General features: G+C 44.4%; 1 protein-coding gene across 1 annotated transcript in view; it reads right to left on the bottom strand.

Moving 5' to 3' along the window:
• Positions 1 to 20,823, bottom strand: part of LOC124714185 (zinc finger protein 316-like) — a 134,668-nt gene that overhangs the window by 56,100 nt on the left and 57,745 nt on the right. The window contains exons 6-7 of the mRNA XM_047243005.1: positions 20,464 to 20,689; positions 10,203 to 10,436 (exon numbers count right to left, since the gene is read on the bottom strand). Coding sequence (XP_047098961.1) covers positions 10,203 to 10,436; positions 20,464 to 20,689 — 460 coding nt within the window. The remainder of the gene's footprint in view (positions 1 to 10,202; positions 10,437 to 20,463; positions 20,690 to 20,823) is intronic.

The raw sequence follows: 20,823 nt of genomic DNA, 5'->3' as shown, positions 1-20,823 counted from the left end.
TTTGGGCGCCTCCCCAGATGGGCCTTGCATAAGGCTGACTGGAACTCATTTGCCTACATTGCCACTATTGAGCCTCTTTCACATGACGCCATTGATGTGGTGGTTCACACGATAACCAACAGCACTATTTCTGGAGTGGGATCTGCAATTCCCTGTTCTTCTGGGTCCCCTCTGTGGAGGACTGTGCCTGGTGGTCACCAGAGATCGCTGAGGCGATTAGAGATCGTAGGTGTGCCCTCCAACGTCATAAGCAGCATCCGTCACTGGAACACCTCATTGCCTTTAAGGGGCTCAATGCCCGAGCCCGACGCCTTATTCGCCAATGGAAGCTGGAGTACTGGCAAAGGTATGTTTCCACCATTAGCATCCATACCTCTCCAGCACAGGTTTGGACCAAGATTAGGCCTCTCAATCGACAGCAGACCCCTGTCATTGTACGTGGACTTTCCCTGAATGGAGCAGTCTGTACTGAATCAGACACAATTGCAGAACTGTTAGGAGAGCATTACGCTCAGAGTTCTACCTTTACGAATTACCTGCTGGCCTTCCACTCCCTGAAAGAGTGGTGGGAACGTTGGAGCCTTTCATTCCATACGCGCCACTCTAAATCGCACAATTTTCCATTCAGTGAGTGGAAATTCCAAAGTGCCCTAGCCACTTGCCCTGATGCAGCTCCCAGGCCTCATCGCATCCACTATCAGATGCTCAAGCATCTCTCAGTGGACTGCCAGCGACATCTCCTAGGCCTTTTCAACTGTAACTGGGTTGAGGGTGAGGTCCCATCACAATGGCGGTAAAGCATCATCATACTGATGTTGAAACCTGGCAAAAACCCGTTGGAGGTGGACAGCTACAGCCCTATTAGCCTCACCAACGTTCTGTGCAAGTTGCTCGAATGCATGATGAGCCAGAGACTGAGTTGGGTACTTGAGTCTCGTGGCCTTCTGGCTTCATGTCAGGGTGGGTTCCGTAAAGGCCGCTCTGCCATCAATAATCCGGTCTGCCTGGAGTCTGCATCCGTATGACATTTGCCTGCTGCCAGCATCTGGTAGCCATCTTTTTTGACATGTGGAACGTGTACAATACATGGAGACATCATTTCCTCACCACGGTTCGTGGATGGAGTCTTAGGGGCCCTCTCCCGATTTTTATTCAAATTTTTATGTCGCTTCGTTCCTTCCGCATGCAAATTGGTCCCTCCAATAGTCCCTCCAGAGTGCAGGAGACTGGGGTCCCACAAGGCTCTGTCTTGAGTGTCTGTACCTTTTTAGTTGCTATCAATGGGCCTGCTGCAGCTGTTGGAACGTCCATATCAGCTTCTATGTATGCTGATGACTTGCCTGTACTACAGTTTCACTCGATTTGCAGGTACTGGACACAGCTGCAGGGCGCTATCCGCTAGGTGCAGTCATGGGCCGTAATGCGCGGCTTCGAGTTTTCGGCTGCCAAGACGGGCGTCATGCATTTCTGCCAGCATCACACTGTTCACACTGAGCCACAGCTTTATGTTGATGCGAACTTCTTGCTATGGTAGAGACGCATCGGTTTTTGCGATTGGTTTTTGATACCCAGTTCACTTGGCTCCCTCATATTCGGCAGCTTAAACAAACGTGCTGGCGGCATCTTAACGCTCCTCGTTGCTTGAGTCACACCACCTGGGGTCCCGATCGGTCTACCCTTCTACGACTGTATCGATTCAGTCCCACCTCGATTATGGGAGCCTGGCTTATGGTCTGTTGTGGCTGCTTGACCCCATACTTCACTGTGGGATCCGACTCGCAACTGCGGATGCAGCGCCAACAACTACTGGCCGCTTATGCTGCACATGTTTGTAGCTTGCCCGGTCATCCAAATTATCGTCTCCTGTTCCCCAACTCGGTCGTCCATCTTCCAGAACGGCGTCGCCAGTCTGGCTGTGCGATTGCGGTTAGCGTCTGGTCTCTTCTCTCTGGGCTTGAGTTTTTCCCTCTCTCACCTCTTTTCCGGGCCCATATACGTATACCTACGTAGTGTGTGTCCCATCATGCCTTCAGCTGGATTTGACACAAGGCCCAAAAGACTCAGTCCCTCCTGAGGCCCTCCGCCGACACTTTCTTTCCATCCTTGCAGCGTTTCACGACGCTGACGTAGTTTATACCGACGGTTCGATGGTTGCTGGTGGAACTGGTTATGGTTTTACTCTAGGGGATCAATCTGAACAACGCTCCTTGCTGGATAGCTGCAGTGTTTTCACTGCAGAGCTGGTAGCCATCCCTCATGCCCTAGAGTGTATCCACTCCTGCTCAGGTGAGTCCTTCGTCATCTGTAGCGCCTCCCTGAGCGGTTTTCGAGCTATCGATCGGTGTTTATGTCGCTCTCGGCCGGTGGTGGCTATCCAGAAGTCCATCCATACTCTTGCCCATTGCAGCTGCTCCATGGTCTTTGTGTGGACCCCCGGTTGTGTCGGTATTCTGGCAATGAACGTGTTAACAGGCTGGAGATTGGCCTTTCAGAATGTGATCTCCAGTCAGTATTGCGGCAGAAAGTCCTTGGTACCTGAGGTGATGAATGGCGCACCCTGCCTTCACCCAACAAACTTCGGGTTCTCAAGGAGACTACAGGTGTGTGGCGCTCCTCCATGTGAGCCTCTCGCAAGGACTCAGTTGTTCTCTGCCAGCTACGCATTGGCCACACCTGGCTGACGCACAGTCATTTATTGCGCTGCAATAACCCAGACGTTTGCGCTGCCTGATACGCTCCCTGCACTTTTAACGGATGACGCTGCCATGGCAAGCTTAGTTTTGAGTTTTATTCCAGCAGGGGGCTTTTATTACTCAATCTGAGGGTTTGTCTCTTTTGTGTGTCGTGCCTCGCCTTCGGCCTACGGTTTTTGATTGGGGTTTTTTGGGTGTATCTTGGTGGTTGACTTTTCCTTTTTTTTGTTTCCATGGTCGGCCAACCACTGTAACAATGTGTGTTTTTATTTCCTTTTTTATGGTCTTTGTTTGTGTCTTTCTTGTTCTGTGTCATACCTTGTCCTCTCCGTTGCTTGTTTTTATTCCCTTTGGATGTTTCATGGTCGTGGAGAAAGAGACCGATGACCTTTGCAGTCTGGTCCCTTCAAATCCACAAACAAACCAACCAACTTAATTTGACAGGGTAGTGCAAATGGATTATTTCACTCTATTTTTGCTATCGAAATTGCGTCAGCTTTCCCATTGACTCCAGCGTTAGCTAATAGGAATACAGGAGTCTGAGGAGAGATGAAAATCTCCGTCTTCGTGTTTGGAGACGCTGGTTCACATAGACAAGCAGGGAGTGACCCCTTGTGATAAACAGGAAGTCAGTCTGGAATTTGTCCATAAACACAATGCTGCTACATGATGCTTTGTTTGGGGGCTGTGAGATCAAAGGATACCGATATCCGGTCAGTGGTCGGCGGTATTTCGTAACATGATCTGTAATTATGACACTGGGCTGTTTTGACATTCGTGGTGGCACCCTCACAATATACACACACGCGGGAGAATCAAAATGGTGACTACTATACCGCCCGTCGTTCCATTCCCTATTCCATGGTGATTACAGTTATTGTGTCATGGGGAAAAAGGATTGGTGATTGGTGGGGGGGGGGGGGGGTGCAGTCTGCAGTCATGATGTCTACCCAAGTTGGGGAAACCCTGGCTACTCCTGCAAAGTGATTAAATGAAGAATATGTATCAATATATTATTGATATTGATTTGAATTTCGTGTCGTGAGACCTTTACTCTCCTTCATGGAGTGGGTCTTTTCCTTTCCAATTTTTTCTAGGATGGGTAGGGTCTAATAGGGCGACGGTTAGGTGGATGGGACGTCCTCTTGTAGTGGCACAGTACACTAACTCAGTCGAGCCCTGCAAGTCAAGGTGAGAGCATACATGAAACTTTCCAATAAGAGAACACCTCCAACCTGCAGCAATGTAATTATATAATTAGGACATCTTGTTGCTGGATGTGAGCTTTTCCCACCAAATAAAAGTGAGATCCAGCCCCTGCGCATTGAATATTGTAAATAAACATTACATCCTATGCTATATAACAGAATTTCCTGTCGTGAGATCCTTCCTCTCCAGCACAGATAGCATCTTAGAGGCCATGGAGGAATCCATTCTCAGTCAGGCATTTTCCTCAGACGGAATTCTCGCATGCATCGGTATTCTGCAGGGGTTTACTGAGTAAACGCTGCTTTGCTTGCTGTTTGGTCCGACTGCGACCAACAGTGCGTGCAGGTTGGCAGCGGGACGCTACAGGGGGAGAAAGAGAGAGAGAGAGAGCACGTGTTTCGACAGGAATCTCTCACGTATTTTGTATCAGAGGGTTGCTGCCACCTGATGCTTTTCTTCGGGGGTTAGCGTGACATGTGGTCTATCAGTCGTAGGGGCCACGTGGAAATTCTTGGATACAGGCTCGTGGCACAGCCCTTGTGGTCCCTGGTGCGGCCTCACTCCAGGCAGCCTTTACAGGTGGCGTGAGCTGGCACTGGATGCAGGCCAGCGGACGGTGTGTGCTTCATGCTCGAAAGGTTTTCTAACCGTGTAATTACATGCAATGACTGTTTCTTTACGGTATTTCTTGTGTGATCAGGATAAAAAGAAAGTGATCGATTTAATTACTTCTTTTCAATGTATTTCATAAGACCTGCATCTACCCAAACAGCAGACAATGATGAGCAAGAGAGACTCAATCCCTGAAAACTGAACTTTTTATGAATAAACAATATACGAGGGCTATTCGGAACGATAGGTCGCGAAATGGAAATCACATTGAAAATCATTCCTTACTTTCCGAATAACCCTCGTACATTGTACCATGTTATTGAATTTTCTATTGTGAGATCCTTCCTGTCTACCACAGAGCCATCAGTTTCCATGTAGGGGAGTGGGAAAGGTAGCACAGGGTTGCGGGTTTGCCACAGGGGTAGGGGTTATTTAATTGGTCAATTTAATTAGGTAGTCAATCAATTTGATAGAGTGAGAGGCTTGAAAGTGTACCTGTATCAGAGAGATGGGAGGGCTAGAGGCTTCCTGAGAAGGTGGGTGTTCGACGAGTAGCGGGAGGGGTGGGGAGAGGTTTTTGAGAAAGACAGATTATCCCCAGGAAGTCATAGTCCATTTACCAGACCAATAGGTCAAGGACCTGTCAATCAAAAGAGAACAATCGGTTAGCCCCTGAATGCATACTTGCCCCTGAATATAGGCAACCCGCACTAACGAAATCGCTTTGTGTCTGCCTTGCCCCCTACTCTCATAGAACTACAGGTGCTACCAATAAGAATTAAAGGGGAGCGATATTTTCATTTCCTGGATGCTCCTCTGCCAGAATATTGAAAGACGGTACCATGGCCTGTTGTATGAAAATATGACCCACACAAGAAGTAGCTCCCATTCACTTCTGCGCCACAGCGCGACACAACCTTGAGAATTTCTTTCAAAGCTGGTCATTCGCAGTAGCTCTGTATCGTCGTCATCTAGACTGCCAGACAATAATTCACTTGATTTGTATTTATGGGTAACTGAAATCCAAAATTTAAGAAGCAGAGATTTCTGATGGCACCAACATGTGACAGAGAATTCAGTACCCCTGTGAGGTTATGTGAACAGTCTATGCATGCCATACACACCATGGCTGTCATTTCAAATAATATGAAATGCAAGCCGAACTTAAAGTTTTCTGTTTCTTAGCTACTTTTACACATGCACTGCACTGGTTTGCTTCAACGTAGACATAGCTCAGTGTTATTACATTATATTATGGTTCTTTGTTCAAGCTATTTAAAATTAACTCAGTAAAGATACATACAACTAATGCAGTTCCTACCCAGTTTCTTTTCCCCATGCTAACTAGTCGTGACTGATGCATGGTACCAGTTGAAGAAATAGAGAAAGACAGAGAGAGAGAGAGAGAGAGAGCCATATGCCAGTGGCTCAGTGGCATATAGTACACAACGCGGGGAAGTTGTACAGCCTTCACAGTTTTCGCTCCTAGCTTATGCAGGAGTAGAGAAACACTTTAATGTGGCCTTGACTTTCTCGGCTTTATATGGCTAAGTTGCTTTACATTTATAGACATAGAAACCTCAGAAAATCCAAACTGCGTTTCTAGCTCAACATACAACGCTATGCATTGGAGTTCTGGATGGTACACGAGAGAACGAATCGGCTCCAATGAAGACACCGATCCTGGTTTTGATGAACGTTATCGCCTGCCCGCAGAACGGATTCCGTGATTGGGCGTGATATTTTGGAAAAAGACATCAGCGACCTGGAGCCTACTTGGCCGGTTCGACGCTAGTGAAGGTGGTCAGGTCTGTTGCAAGATTCTGGAGTGGAAAGACCGCGGCCATTCTGTCCAAATTAAATAACTTCTGTGTATGCTCTTCTCACTCTTCCCCTCCTCCACCTCTCTCCCATCCCACCCCGGCGAGGTTTATGCAACCATCACTCGTAATTAACAGCAGCTGTTTAAAAGACATTCGGTTGAAAACTTGACTAACTGTAGCTGCCTGTTATTTGTTTTTAAAATTCTGTCATTTTCTGTCTACAGAATGACCGTACGTACGTAATTAATAACAGGTGTTTAAAAATAATTGTCTTAAAGTCGTCACGGAATATTGGTTAACTGTACCTAACTATTCAGTGACTGTTAATATTTTTTTTATCCATAGTGACCAGGCCAAATATCTCACGAAATAAGCAAAAAAATGGTTCAAATGGCTCTGAGCACTATGGGACTCAACTGCTGAGGTCATTAGTCCCATAGAACTTAGAACTAGTTAAACCTAACGAACCTAAGGTCATCACAAACATCCATGCCCGAGGCAGGATTCGAACCTGCGAGCGTAGCGGTCTTGCGGTTCCAGACTGCAGCGCCTTTAACCGCACGGCCACTTCTGCCGGCACGAAATAAGCACCAAACAAAAAACTACAAAGAACGAAACTTATCTAGCTTGAAGGGGGAAACAAGATGGCGCTATGGTTGGCCCGCTAGATGACGTTGCCATAGGTCAAACGGATATCCAATGTTTTTTTTAATAGGAACCCCCATTTTTTATTACATATTCGTGTAGTACGTAAAGAAATACGAATGTCTTAGTTGGACCACTTTTTTCTTTTGACGCCTATTTCGTGAGATATTTCGCCCGGTCACGATCAATGGACCACCCTGCATATTCTGTACCTTTGGTGTCTACTGAGGGACACTGAGTTCATAATTATTGGCAGCTATTTAAAGTCATTTAGTTAAAAAAACTGTAAAGTGAATTTCACTAACATTAGTAAATTGTAATTAAAATTCTGTACATTTGATGTAAAGTTAACGGCTGGTGTGGCTCGTAATTAGTGACAGCAGCTTTATAGTTATTTCTCTAAAGTGTTCTCAGTCAGTTTCACTGTTGAGTTTTTAAAATTAGTTTGTCTTTAATAAAAGCAAATTATCTGTAGGTGATACTCCGCACCGTCAGGATAGTGGACAGCGAACTGAGGGACTAGCAAATGGGATCACCTTTAATGCTTTTGCTAGACTGCCAAATCCGATTTTGCATCTACTACAGGGGATTAACGAGCTTTCTATCGACCAGGCTGAAAGATTCAGTTTGTGATACGGTTAATGATACGGAAGGAATTGTGCTTTTCATATGCCGTAGTTCTTCAACTTCTTTATCCGTCAAATTACCATTAAACAATCCTATTAGCTGCAAAAAATTTGCTGTTATAGCAGTCAGTAAATTACAGATTTACTAAAACGTGTCGTTTTTACTAAGGTTTGCCCAGAAAAGTAGGCTTGAAAACGACGTAACTTTTAAAAACAAACTTGACCGGCTTTAGGCAATCATATATAATGATGCACCAAATCTGATCACGAAGTGAATAAAACTACAGGAAGTTTGTTACACAGCGAATCTTAAACCTTAAGATAGTTTGAACTAATGAATAGCGGTTGCTGTGGCCGAGCGGTTCTAGGGGCTTCAGTCTCGAACCGCGCGGCTGCTACGGTTGCTGGTTCGAATCCTGCTTCGGGCTTGTATGTGTGTTATGTCCTTAGGTTAGTTAGGTTTAAGTAGTTCTAAGTCTAGGGGGCTGATGACCTCAGATGTTAAATCCTGTAGTGCTTGGAGCCATTTGAACAATTGTTTTGAACTAATGAATAAAAACTTTACGTACACAAGTGAGAGTTTCTTGTGGGCTGCCTGTTGGCGCTGATGATTTTCATCAGCGATATTCTCTTTCTTGTTACATCTCTCCCCCCGGAAGGAATTGTGTACGGATTTCCTCCCTTTTCGCCTCGAAATGAACAGCCAAAAGCATAGCATTGTGGCATTATTCTAGGTAAACTTCGAAAATACACACTTCCTATGATTCACACGTAACGCTTGGACCCACAATGGCTGCTAATGTCACTTACCGCGATTTCAGCCAATCCTGAACTGCGAACAGCGGCTAACGCAGAGGAATAGGATGACCATACTTTCCTTCGTTCACAGCTTTACCCCCACTAGCCGACGTATATCTTCACACTTACATGGCCAAACCACATTTTGGCCAAGGTCTTACGGAAACCTAGATGACCGCCCACCACAGTCCTGTGAAAATACCTAAATACAGCTGGAACCATTACCTGAGGCAAACAAATTTTGATTGTGTGGTCGCCCTTCCCCTTCTGACACACAATACCTTTATTAAGAACATACGCGTCAATATGGTCGCCATTTAAAAGCCTTTTTTTATTTGGAAAGTACTGTTCTTCCTAACTCCTCTAGAGATCGCAAAAAATTCGGAAACTTCAGTCAACAAAGCGCCCTAAGGCAAGTTGGCGACCATCCTCAGCAGTCGCCGTCTTTATACGTGTGACTTCGAGTCAGTTACGCTGTTGCCTGAGCCTCTGATATGACAAACCTTAAAACGAAATGAGGGGATGTGGACTGCCCAATGAGCAACCCTATCAGTTTTCTGTGGTGGGCCAGTATCCAACACTAATTATCAGTCTCGAGCACCAATTTCCTGTGCTCTAGGCAGAACTTAAACTTCTCCAAGGCGCATAGAACAGTTAAAGCTTCTCATTCATACAAACAATTAATATTTTAATTCAGCGGGAGATAAGCAGCCTGATGTGTAATGTTCTTGGAGGAATACAAAAGGCAATTACGGGTTTGGAATCTTCGGTCAAGAGTATCTGATGGTAGACTTCATTGAAGTCCAGTACAGAGAACCAACGGGCGCCAGCGAACTACATGAAGCAACTGTGAAGTTCGGGTAACTGAACTGATTCTAAGACGATTCCTTTTATTTGAGTGCCCCATAATCGAACACTGGCCTATAATCGCCACTCTGTCCTTTAGGAACAAGGAAAATGGATGAACTGCAGGAAGAAGCCGAAGGTCTAATGACACCACCCAAGAGGATGTAATTAAGCCCACGAAAAATCTTCATATTGGGTGGTGATAATTTACAAGGCGCCTGAAGAAAAGGAATGTCGTCAAGCAAACGAATCTTATATCGGGTCTTACTAGTGAAGCCAAATTTTTTGTGAAGACATCGGAAAATTAGGATAACACGCTCAATAGTTATCTAGCCGCGCTAGGTTTCAAATGATCAGTGGCAAACTCAGACGACCCCGACTGCACATTACTAAACGTTTGACACGAAGACAATGCTGTCCTTGCATTCGGGCAAAATTTGAAATAAAAGGCACGAATTTGATAATCGAGGATCAGACTGATACGTCCAATGAAATCACGCCCCAGTATCAAGTTAACTCACAAAACCGTAGCAACAACAAAGTTGACAGGTCATGCAAAATCCAGTATGCCTGTCTTACCGCAAAACTGCCATAGCAGACGTAACTCTTTTTCATTAACCACACAATATCTCTGAAACGGGTGGCACAGTGGAGGAATTCTACATAAATTCCCAAAACTCGAAGTACCAGTTATATGAAGTATAACGAAGTAATGAAACAGAGCTCCCGGAATTTAATAGAGCACGTATAGGCTCGTTGTTCAAGTGCGCACACACCTAAGGAAACGTCAGATTTCGCACTGTAGCAGTTCTTAACAGGAAGACGGGCACCTCTTCCCGCCATTATCCTATGGCGCCGGATGTCCAGACGGGGGCCCCTATTCACTGGACAAAACGGCACAAAATGTTTCCTACCACCACACCTGAAACAGACCTTAGGTTTACCCTTACCAAGCGCGAAGCCGTCGGCCTCCTGATGATTTCCTCCAGGTGGAGAAACGAGGTGACTGTCCGCCTCCCATTGCTCATCAGGAAATCTTAACACTTCCATCTCGGTTACCAAGTTATCTAATTTCATGAAGGTGGTAGGTTTCCTACAAAACGCCACACGCAACCAGTCCTCAGGTTTCACGCATTCTGGTATAGTCTTAACCACATCACCCTCAAGCACTCCCAACCCCAGGACTAGCACAGCAGTGTGGATCTCAGCAATACACTCAGGAAATGTCTCGTATTAGTATTGCACACACAAAAAATGCTTCCGCTCCAGCTCATGCCCGACCCGGAGCGACAACATCAGTCGACTAATGCGCTGTCTCATATCAGGAAGGCACCCGTCACTCTGCATAGTTTCAGACAAAATAGTAATTTTAGAGGTAAAACTTTTCTGTTAGCACATAAAACGAGAAATAGTGGGCGCTACCATACAGAGTTATCTTGACTCATAAAAAAATTGACCTGATTGACTGTACAGTGTGGTTTAAACTATGCTCACAATAATAAATTGTACTTTGCTCCACACAACATAATGTTCAAAACGAAAAAAAGGTTCACTATTTAAGTACCAAACCTGCGATTTTTCATTCGTGAACCATTAACGTTACCAGGAGACTGTTTTTACAGTTGCAACGTGACAGCCAATCACCACTGTGTATCAAGACAAATACAGTTGTTAATGTTTCCTAGGCCTAATTCTGATCGTAGGCCTAGTTTTATTCGAACACAAAAATATTGTATCCTCTTGTACTTTCATAATCATTCCCTAACGTTATAGAAAAATTTGCAGACAAAATTTTATGGGATAGATCTGACAAAAATATAAGGCATGCGTAATCATATAGGCACGCTTATCAGTTCTATTTACAAAGGTGTCGCGCGTATATGTCTGAATACAATGCTTTCTTTCGTATAACAAAAGAGACATTGGGTGAATTTTCGTAGCACCGAGTAGTAGGAACAAGAAGTAAGTCGATTTAGAGCTTTATAATAACGATGAATTTTTCCTTGCACTTGCTATCTAATATTGGTTCCCCTTTGTCGTGCTGACTATTTGGATAGGATCAATCTAACGCTAATTACGAAAACAGGTGTTCAAACTCGATACCGCAACAAGAAATGCGAAATGTGCTTTCGCTGTCAATAAAAGATAGCAGGGAAGAAACAGTGTTTCATACTTGCGACAACTTATTTAACTTCGATTTGTTGAGATTTTCTGTTGCTAAATATCAGACATGTTCCGTTTGAAGCCACTCATCACTTTTTGCAGTGCACTACATGGTTGAGTGCACCTGTTTAACATACATGGCTAAATATGCTGCAGAAGTCTATGTATCACCAGAGGCGCAGTGGGCCCAAAATGGCGGCCACTGGCAAGTTTGCCATACTTACCGCATACAGAGCTTTAAGGAGGGGTGGGGAGGGGGTGCTGCAGTCATGAACTGTGCAGCTGGCCCCGGCGGAGGTTCGAGTCCTCCCTCGGGCATGGGTGTGTGTGTTTGTCCTTAGGATAATTTAGGTTAAGTAGTGTGTAAGCTTAGGGACTGATCACCTTAGTAGTTAAGTCCCATAAGATTTCACACACATTTGAACATTTTTGGAGAACCCCAATTTTAAGTCATACAAACTCGTTAGAGCAGACCCATGGATCATCTCTTTGTGGACTATGTAGGATTCCATCCACATACCTAGAGGTAGGGGAGGGGGTAGAGGAACCGTTACATCTTGGTGGTGGTGGACGAGTGTTGGCGTTTTAGCTGGTTTACTCCCAGCCGCAGGGTTACTAGTCGCCAATCTGTACAGCATATTACCAAAATATTTGCCGTCTTCGGACCTCGAGCAACCTCGTAAGCGATAATGCTCGGCCATTTACATCTAGGGAATTCCGCAGATTATGTTTCGATAATGGTATTGGGCATGTTACCAGTGCTCTTACTACTCACAGCCGTCCTTTACTGAACACATGAATAGGAATTTGAAGGCCACACTGATAACATTTCATGCTAGGTTCCCAAGCTCTGGGACCTTTCTATTCCGTGGTTGAATCTTGCTTTTAATACTGCTCCACATGAGACCAATAAGGTAACTCTCGCCTCATTAATCCTGCCCTACCCAAATAAATCTCCCTTCAGATATTTTGGACCATTGACGCTGCCTGGGCGAGTCACCTCCCAAGCCATCCAACCCAACTGGGGGAGAGTGAGGCATAATAGAGAGCTCAAGCATTGGTCTCAGGCTCGTAGACATATATGTAGGAGGTGTGAGTTCAAGGGGAAGGTCAGAGACAGAGACAGAGACAGGGCAAAGGCTGCAGCAACCCCTCTAATAAACTGGCTCACCTCTTTGTAGGCACCTGTAAAACTTTCAAATTTCTGAGTCCGTCAATATCTTGGTCCGTAATGATCTCTATAATACATTTTAGTCAGTTTAAGGAGGGTGGCTAGTTCTAACTTTACCTTCTGCCCTTTGGTGCAGAACCCCAGCGGAGCATTTATGATCAGTGGGAGGTCTTGAGCCGTACGGATTCAGTGTTCTACCAATTTCGCCCTTCGTTGACAGTCTTTATCTTGATAATTTTGGAGGTAAGCTAGTGGCACCATCGATGGGGACAAAAGCCTAAAGCAGGAAGATTTTGGGCAGTGAGAGTGTGGTGTGCAGAACGAGGCAGCCGAGAGCAGGAAAGATTTGGAGTTCTGGATGGTACACGAGAGTGAATTGGCCCCTGCGGAGGCACCAAGCCTGGTTTTGACCATCAGTTATCGTCTATCCTGCAAAGCCATTTATGCGAATGGGCACGACATTTTGGAAAACTGTGACTTGGAGGTTATTTGGCATGTTTGACGCTAGTGAAAGCAGTCTGGTCTCTTGCAGGCTTAATGACTAAAAGGACGGCGGGCATTCAGTCCAAGTTAAGTAACTTCCACATGTCTCCTTACCTCTCGCTCTTCTCTCCCCTCGGCCCCCCCCCCACCCCCCTCGGTGAGGCTTGTACAACACCATTCATAATTAGTAGTAGCTGTTTAATAGTCATTTGCTTAAAATCTGATCAGTGAATATTGGCTAATTGTAGCTGCTTATGCAATGACTGTTAATTGTTTTTAAATTCTGTATATTGCTGTCTACTGAATGCCAGTGGGTTCATAATTATTAGCAACTGTTTAAAAACCATTTTATTACTATCTGATCAGTGAAATTTGGCTAACTGTAGCAGTTTATTCTCTGATCGTTAATTGCTTTTTAAGGTTCTGTACTTTTGCTCTCTACTGAGTGACAGTTTGTTCATTATTAATGGCAGCCTTTCAAAGGGCATTTAATGAAATAAACCGCTCAGTGAATTTTGCTAACTGTAGCTAATTGTTTTTAAAGTTCCTTAGTTTTGGTGTATTGTTAGTGGCTGGTGTCGCATAATTAGTGGCAGCAGTTTAAAAGTCATTTTATAAGGTCTGCTGGGTCAGATTCACTGTTGACTGTTTTTAAAACTTGTTCAACTTTAATAAACGTAAGTTATGTAGTAATGATGATGAACGCTAAAGCGTTTATGTGGGGACTCCAGTCCTTCCATTAGGGCGATCCGATCCCAGACCTTTTCAACCGAATTCATAGTTATTAGTAACCTGTATTTGTGTTTACGTTTCCTCCATAGTGTTTACACTGCTAACAAGTATAAATGTGACACCTCAGTAGAATCCCTGAAGCTGTGGCTAAAATAGAGACACGGCAATAAGAGCTTCTCCCAGAAATTGGATTGTCAGATTCGAGTTCCTTTTCCAATGATGGTTTGGCAGAGGTGGTGGTCCCAATAGGCTGGGATAGTCTCCATAAGGATGGAAGTTACGGAGAGACCTGTTTGGGTAGCTCTGAGCGAAACTCAAATCAGGATATCCCTTTGCCACATATAAATTTCATTTTGTGACAAAAATATTAGGTCTACCAGCACCACATTATCGCCAATTTTTAACAGATGCACAGCGCGTAATTCATAAATCAATTAGTGATTCAGGCAGAGGGCCCAGAGAGAAATAACACCAGTTAATTTGCTAACAGAATGTATCGTTAAGCAGTCGAGAGCTCTGTAAATAGCAGATTTCAGCACAGTAATGTAAATATTTGAGGCAGAAGGGCATATGATATGACGCACGATCTGGATCATATTCATGATTGTATAATATTTTAGCGTATGCTGCACCATCAGTAAAGCGGAATTAATATCTATTTCTGTTAGAAACACTGTTCCGCTGATTATTCTGCTACGATTAGTGTAAAACATTCATCACTTTTATAACAGCTTCCACTCACTAGTAAGTATTTAAAACAAATTTTCCCTTCTAATATATGACATATAATCTTGAGAGAAACACAAAACTATGACAGTTTGTAACTGTGACTGACAAAATAATTATTTTAAAACGTTTCGTGGTCTCCTACTTAGGACGTGTGTGAGCCATTACTATATTTGTTGTGTTGACATCTGTTTGATAATAGCTATCTTACAATCAAATGCTTTTGGTCGTTTAGCAGTTAGGTCGTACAGGAAATAAGCATGACCAACTACTACAGAAAAATAACAGAATTATGAGTCATAAGCACAAATGGTATGGCTTTTCCAATCATAAAAAGATACGTAGCTACAGAATGATCAGCTGAATTGATCGTAGCAGAAATAATGGACAGACGACACTTCCGTCGTTCCTGTGAATGGAATAATTCGGCATATCACCTTAACAGGCCATAACAATTGAGCATAGCCTAGGCAACACGTGCCATATAGTCAATCTTTGCTGTAGTCGTTCCCTAACTGTCAAATCCTTCCCTTGTCGCAGACAAGTAATTTCCTACTTCAACCAAAATTCTCCAGTCAGCATGACCGTGGTAGCATCGTATTTCTCGTCTCATTGCGTTTGTTGCTATATGATTAAACTGGGACATTTTATTTAGTAATTTTTTACATTACGACGACCCGCCGCCTAGTTTACAATGGCAGAGGTGCAGATGATTGTACAAATTTGAAATCTTTTTCACCACCAGATACGCCAAATACGAAACAAATTAATTAGCGTTCAATCTACGTATCAATTTTTAACATAAATGTTAAATAAAAGTAATAAAATGTAATTTTCATCTACTACTACTATATTATTCCTACTAATAAGTCGATATCTCAGAATGATTCCAGTTTCACCACTCCTAAAGCTAAACTACAAACTATTCCTAAATTACTACACCAGACGTTCCTTATCAAATGTGACTTCGTAATAATCAAGTCGATTAGAGTCCACTGTGTCTAGTAGTATTCTATATACATTATATCACTACTGAAATTTTATTATATGCAGAGTTCACTGTAGGTACATGTTTTGAGTAATTTTCCATCCATTTCAAGAGGATTAGGTGAGTGTTCTTTGCTGGAGTCTTTATTTGTGTCTGCATCTAGTAGAATGCCTATAGCTGAATATCAAGACCCCTCCTGAGTCATATCCAAAGAAAGTTTCGGCGGTTGGCATGGTCGTTCAGATGTCGACTGTATAACCGTAATTTGCTTTCATGCGTCTGCTTCTCGTGGTGATAATACGGTGACTGGAACTATCCGGCATTTCTCCCACACGCTCCACACTGCCAAGTCCGCTTTTGCACGGTACCATTTCAACTCATCAATGAAATTTGGTTCGCTCACGCATGAACTTCATTCTATATTTCTTTATAGTAAACTATATTGTTCCTATTGGTGTTGATCCCTGACCTAACAACCTAAACGGAACACTCTAAAGATTACATGTCAGGAATGCCGTTTGCACCACCGTCACGTACGCTTGTAATCCGCCTCTTAATCCTGTGCAGGTATATTGGGTATGGATGATGTCGCGTAAGAAAATGAATCATTTCCCGACTGGTTCAAAATGGTTCAAATGGCTCTGAGCACTATGGGACTTAACATCTGTGGTCATCAGTCCCCTATAACTTAGAACTGCTTAAACCTAATTAACCTAAGGACATCACACAACACCCAGTCATCACGAGGCAGAGAAAATCCCTGACCCCGCCGGGAATCGAACCCGGGAACCCGGGCGCCGGAAGCGAGAACGCTACCGCACGACCACTCCCGACTGGAGTTAATATAATTTATCTTTACTCTTCCCCTGATGGTCTGCAAAGATTTCGCACACTCTATAACCGACATCTGATGCGTCTCAGTCTCGTTGCCATTCGTGTAATTTCCAGTGATACAACTGTATCTTAGTGTTAGTATTGGACCCCATTCCTTGCTGACTCTTAGATTGGTTTCCTGCCCGCAGCCAGTAGCATGCTGCCTTATATCTAGCCGTGAAATCAATAGGATTACAGTGAGGCAGGCGGGACGGCTACAGACAAGGACACTTAGTAGAATTGCAACTTACTTTGAATGTATTCCTTAATACGAACGAATGTTGAGGCAGCCTTACGTTTCTGTAGTCACTAATTCACCATGACGGATTGTTAGTGGAAACTGTCCTGTCACACACGGCATACAATTCGAACAGAAACAGTATTAGAAAGACATAGAAGTTCACTTACTAATGCCGACAGCGTATTAGAAACGGTACAACAGGATGTCAGCAGACCGATTATCTACCATGTTTGTGCAAGAAACAGATGACAAGGTTCTAATTTCAAATTCCCTCTGGGGAAAACTGTACAGGGGTGGAAAGGGAGTTGTTGACTAGTGATTAGAGATGTAGGGATTCCTTGCAGGTGGCGGCTTAGACAGTTGCGCATACCTGTACACTGAAAGCACGTATGTGGGCAGCGGAACGTCGCTTCGACACCTGACTTGCGTGCTCTTACGTAAGCGTCGTTGTTGCCATATTCTCCCGTTGCGACGGAACAAACAGTAAGCTTGGACCTCGCAAGTGTGACTACAAGGTAAAGGAAGTCGGAACGTGCTGTCAGCTAGCATGGCGACAGACAGAAGCACTTATGTACACATTGATGAAAAACGAATCGAACATATGAGACAAAGCAAATGAGTGTGTGAGTGTGCGTGCCGAATGAGTAAGGAAGTGTGTGGTGTCTCCAAAAGTCTTGCAACTCGGGTACTGCGCCTCCATGACTAGAAACATTGTATGCACAACCAACCCTACAGCGTAGCTGTGCTGGCCTAACAGTGTTACGTCTTTATGGTGGGAGTGAGAACTTTTTAGCATGAATGTTGCCCTCTTCACGTGGAGCCAATGCAAATACACAGAGATAAACATCTCCACCGCGTCCATGTGGGCCACAAACAAAATTTGAATGTACAGATCTCTTCCTAACGATCATTCAGACATCGATTTTTTTAATAAAAGTAATTTATGGTGATCACGTAACTATTCGGACATAACTGTATGACAGTCTAACCGTCCCACAACACATTGGTAGTTTCAGAACTTCTCACATAGTTGATTTACTGGAAGAGATTAGCGTATTAATGTGATGTTCTCGCTTGATGTACATGTAATCGATCCGTGATTGTGATCATTCGATTTGTAATTTCATCAGTTGTCTGAATCTGTTTCATGGATTTAATGATCTGGATTTATAACGTCTTCTTTTTTTTGGCTGGTTTTAGTAGTCACCTTGACCTCACCAACTTGAGCGTAAATCGTTCTGGGAAAGTCTGTAATCTACAGTCTGACATAAGTGCATTTGATGCCGCGTACATCGTGGGTGTCTGACGGATGGGAAACTTGGCCTTCTAGTCGTATAGATATGGGGATTCTCACGCAACATCGTATACTAATGCTCTCCTACGGCCGTTCCATCTGCCACAGAGAACTGCAACTGTATTCTTTTAAGTACTCGCCGATGCTGTGTACGTGCATGATGATACAGGGACGTCGGTCCATGTACTCATAGTGTTCAACTTCTTTTCAGTAAATGCATTGCCGGCCGAAGTGGCCGTGCGGTTAAAGGCGCTGCAGTCTGGAACCGCAAGACCGCTACGGTCGCAGGTTCGAATCCTGCCTCGGGCATGGATGTTTGTGATGTCCTTAGGTTGGTTAGGTTTCACTAGTTCTAAGTTCTAGGGGACTAATGACCTCTGCAGTTGAGTCCCATAGTGCTCAGAGCCATTTGAGAGCCAGTAAATGCATTTTTGGAAATATAAAGCGTGCAACTACGCTCAAATGCAGCTGAAACATACACGCTTACGAATTTGCATGCAGCACCTCTCGTAATATCTGTTAGCTTCTTCTAAAATAAACTAATTCTTCCAGTTTTCTTTCCCTCAAATTGTGTTAATTTTTTACCAGTATTAAACTATTATTGCTATTCTTGTGATATTGCGTAAAAGAAATTTTGTTAGGAATGTGGAACAATGTGCTGTAACGTGTAAAACTGTAAAATGTACGGTCTTTTATTTTTTCCTCTGTAAGCTGAGGAGGGCGTACCGGATCTCCTGGACTATTTTGTTAGCAGGATGCAAGCGTTACAGAGATTGAAGGGGATTCAGAGAGTAGGAACAGACGAGGAACTGTTTACAGTAACCCGTAACATTTAATGTGCTGAAGTAGTATTGTATTTCTCGTTAATGTATACCACCATCGGTGAAGTTTGATCAGTTAAATGGGGTCTTAATTACAAAAGCTTGTATTTCAAGTAAATTTCTACTAAGTGTGACGATATTTGATAATAAAGTCAGTGGCAGCTTGTAACGACAATTCGGACATATGTAGCAGGTGGCTCTTCTGCTGACCCATGATTAATGAAAAGTATTTCCTTCTGTTATTGTGCACTTTCATCCATGTCAGTTTTCGGTGGTAATTACGGTACACCTTGTATACATGGAAGTAGAACTTCGTCAAAAGGAGGCCCACAGCGTATTAAGAAAGACGGGAACCTCCCTTGGTCTTCCGTTTCTTAACGCATGAAATGCTCAAGGGCCCATCTACACACTTCTTGAGGTTACGACAAAGCATGCACTAAAAACATATGAAAAAGTCGCTCGTGTTTACACGCACCTCAAGGCGAGCCTCAGAATATTTTTTCAGTTTATTGACTTTTTGGAGATACTCATTCAGTGAGCTCAACATTGGAATGTCACTTACGGTGGTACTAAAGTGAGGACAACACAACAACCAGACCGTGAACAGCGTATATCTCCCATTTGGCTGGGAACCGAACCCGGGTTCCTTGGCTTGGAAATCTGCCACGCCGACTGCGCAACTACCGAGGTGGACAACGGACCTCCGTAGAACGAGAAGGATATCAAATTCTTGATTGCAGGTTCTGCACTATATACGGTGAGGCAGCTAAGTCATAATACCCCTTGTATCTCCCCAACCGTAATAGATACAAAGATGCCGCTTGGACAGTGAATTGCAGGGACAGGGGCTACTCGAATAAATCACACTTCATGTTTGTGCTATTTTTTATTACAGAGATATGAGGTCATCTTTGGTTTTTTAAAATTGAACCCTATGTTAAATTTTAGCGTAACATGATGGGCTTAAAAAACGGTTTCAAATACGTGTATATCATAATATTTAGGCGAATAGTTTTTGAGATACATATATGTTCTCATATTGTGTTCGTCCTTTGAAGCGGCGTTGTCCAATGCGACCTTTCCTGTTGACCGCGGAGGAACTTAACATGGAAAGCGTTGTTTTCCTGCTTCTCGATAACGCCGCAAGGTGACGCACGAGGTAGCTGCAGAGAAGGGTATAAATGTGCTGCTGGGGTAATGAGACATCGCATTTCCGTCACAGTTTCTTGGAGCAGACATGTCTCAGGCCACATTGGCAGCGTGACCACTGTTGCCTGAGACTGCAGTCTTGTGTGTGAGTTGCGTTTGCGTGAGTATGCATGTGTTTGTGTCTGTCGTCTATTGTTGACGAAGGCCTTACTGACCTAAAGCTTCATATGCGACAGTCTTACCGAGCGAAGTGGCGCAGTGGTTAGCACACTGGACTTGAATTCGGGAGGACGACGGTTCAAATCCCACGTCTCTCCATCCTGAATTAGGTTTTCCGTTATTTCCCTAAATCGCTTCAGGCAAATGCCGGAATGGTTCCTTTCAAAAGGCACAACTGACTTCCTTCCCCATCCTTCCCTAATCCGATGGGACTTATGACCTCGCTGATTGGTCTGACAGTCTTTTTGTTATGCTTATCTGCGACTCAGCATCTCCGCTAAATAGTGAGTAGCAACTTTCCTTTTCATAATGCTGTTGCATACCATCCTGGATTTTCCATCGTTTAAATACCTAGTGAGGTGGTCGACAGGACGCTAGCGACGTGAGCTGTCAGGCCGCCGCGCCGGCAGCAGGGGTCCCGCGGGAAGGAGGCCCGAACCCGCGCCCCTGGGGACGGTGACGCACTCCCACCCCCACCCCCGCCCCCGCAACGCGGCGCCCCTGCGCGTCCAGCCTGGGCCCGCGTCAGCCGCCAGCCCGCCGGCTCATCCCTCCTGCAGCCGTCAGATTTGCCTACCTGATTAATTAATTAGTTAAGTAATTAATACGGCCCAACTGTCACTCCCCGGGCGCCCGCTGGAGCCACCGCCGGCAACACAACACCGGCGCCCCAGCCACCGCAGGCCGACGCGGTCTCTTTCCGCTTCTTGT

Source organism: Schistocerca piceifrons, chromosome 1 (genome assembly GCF_021461385.2).
Source record: "Schistocerca piceifrons isolate TAMUIC-IGC-003096 chromosome 1, iqSchPice1.1, whole genome shotgun sequence".
Taxonomy (NCBI): domain Eukaryota; kingdom Metazoa; phylum Arthropoda; class Insecta; order Orthoptera; family Acrididae; genus Schistocerca; species Schistocerca piceifrons.
This window is presented reverse-complemented; position numbering and strand designations above follow the sequence as displayed.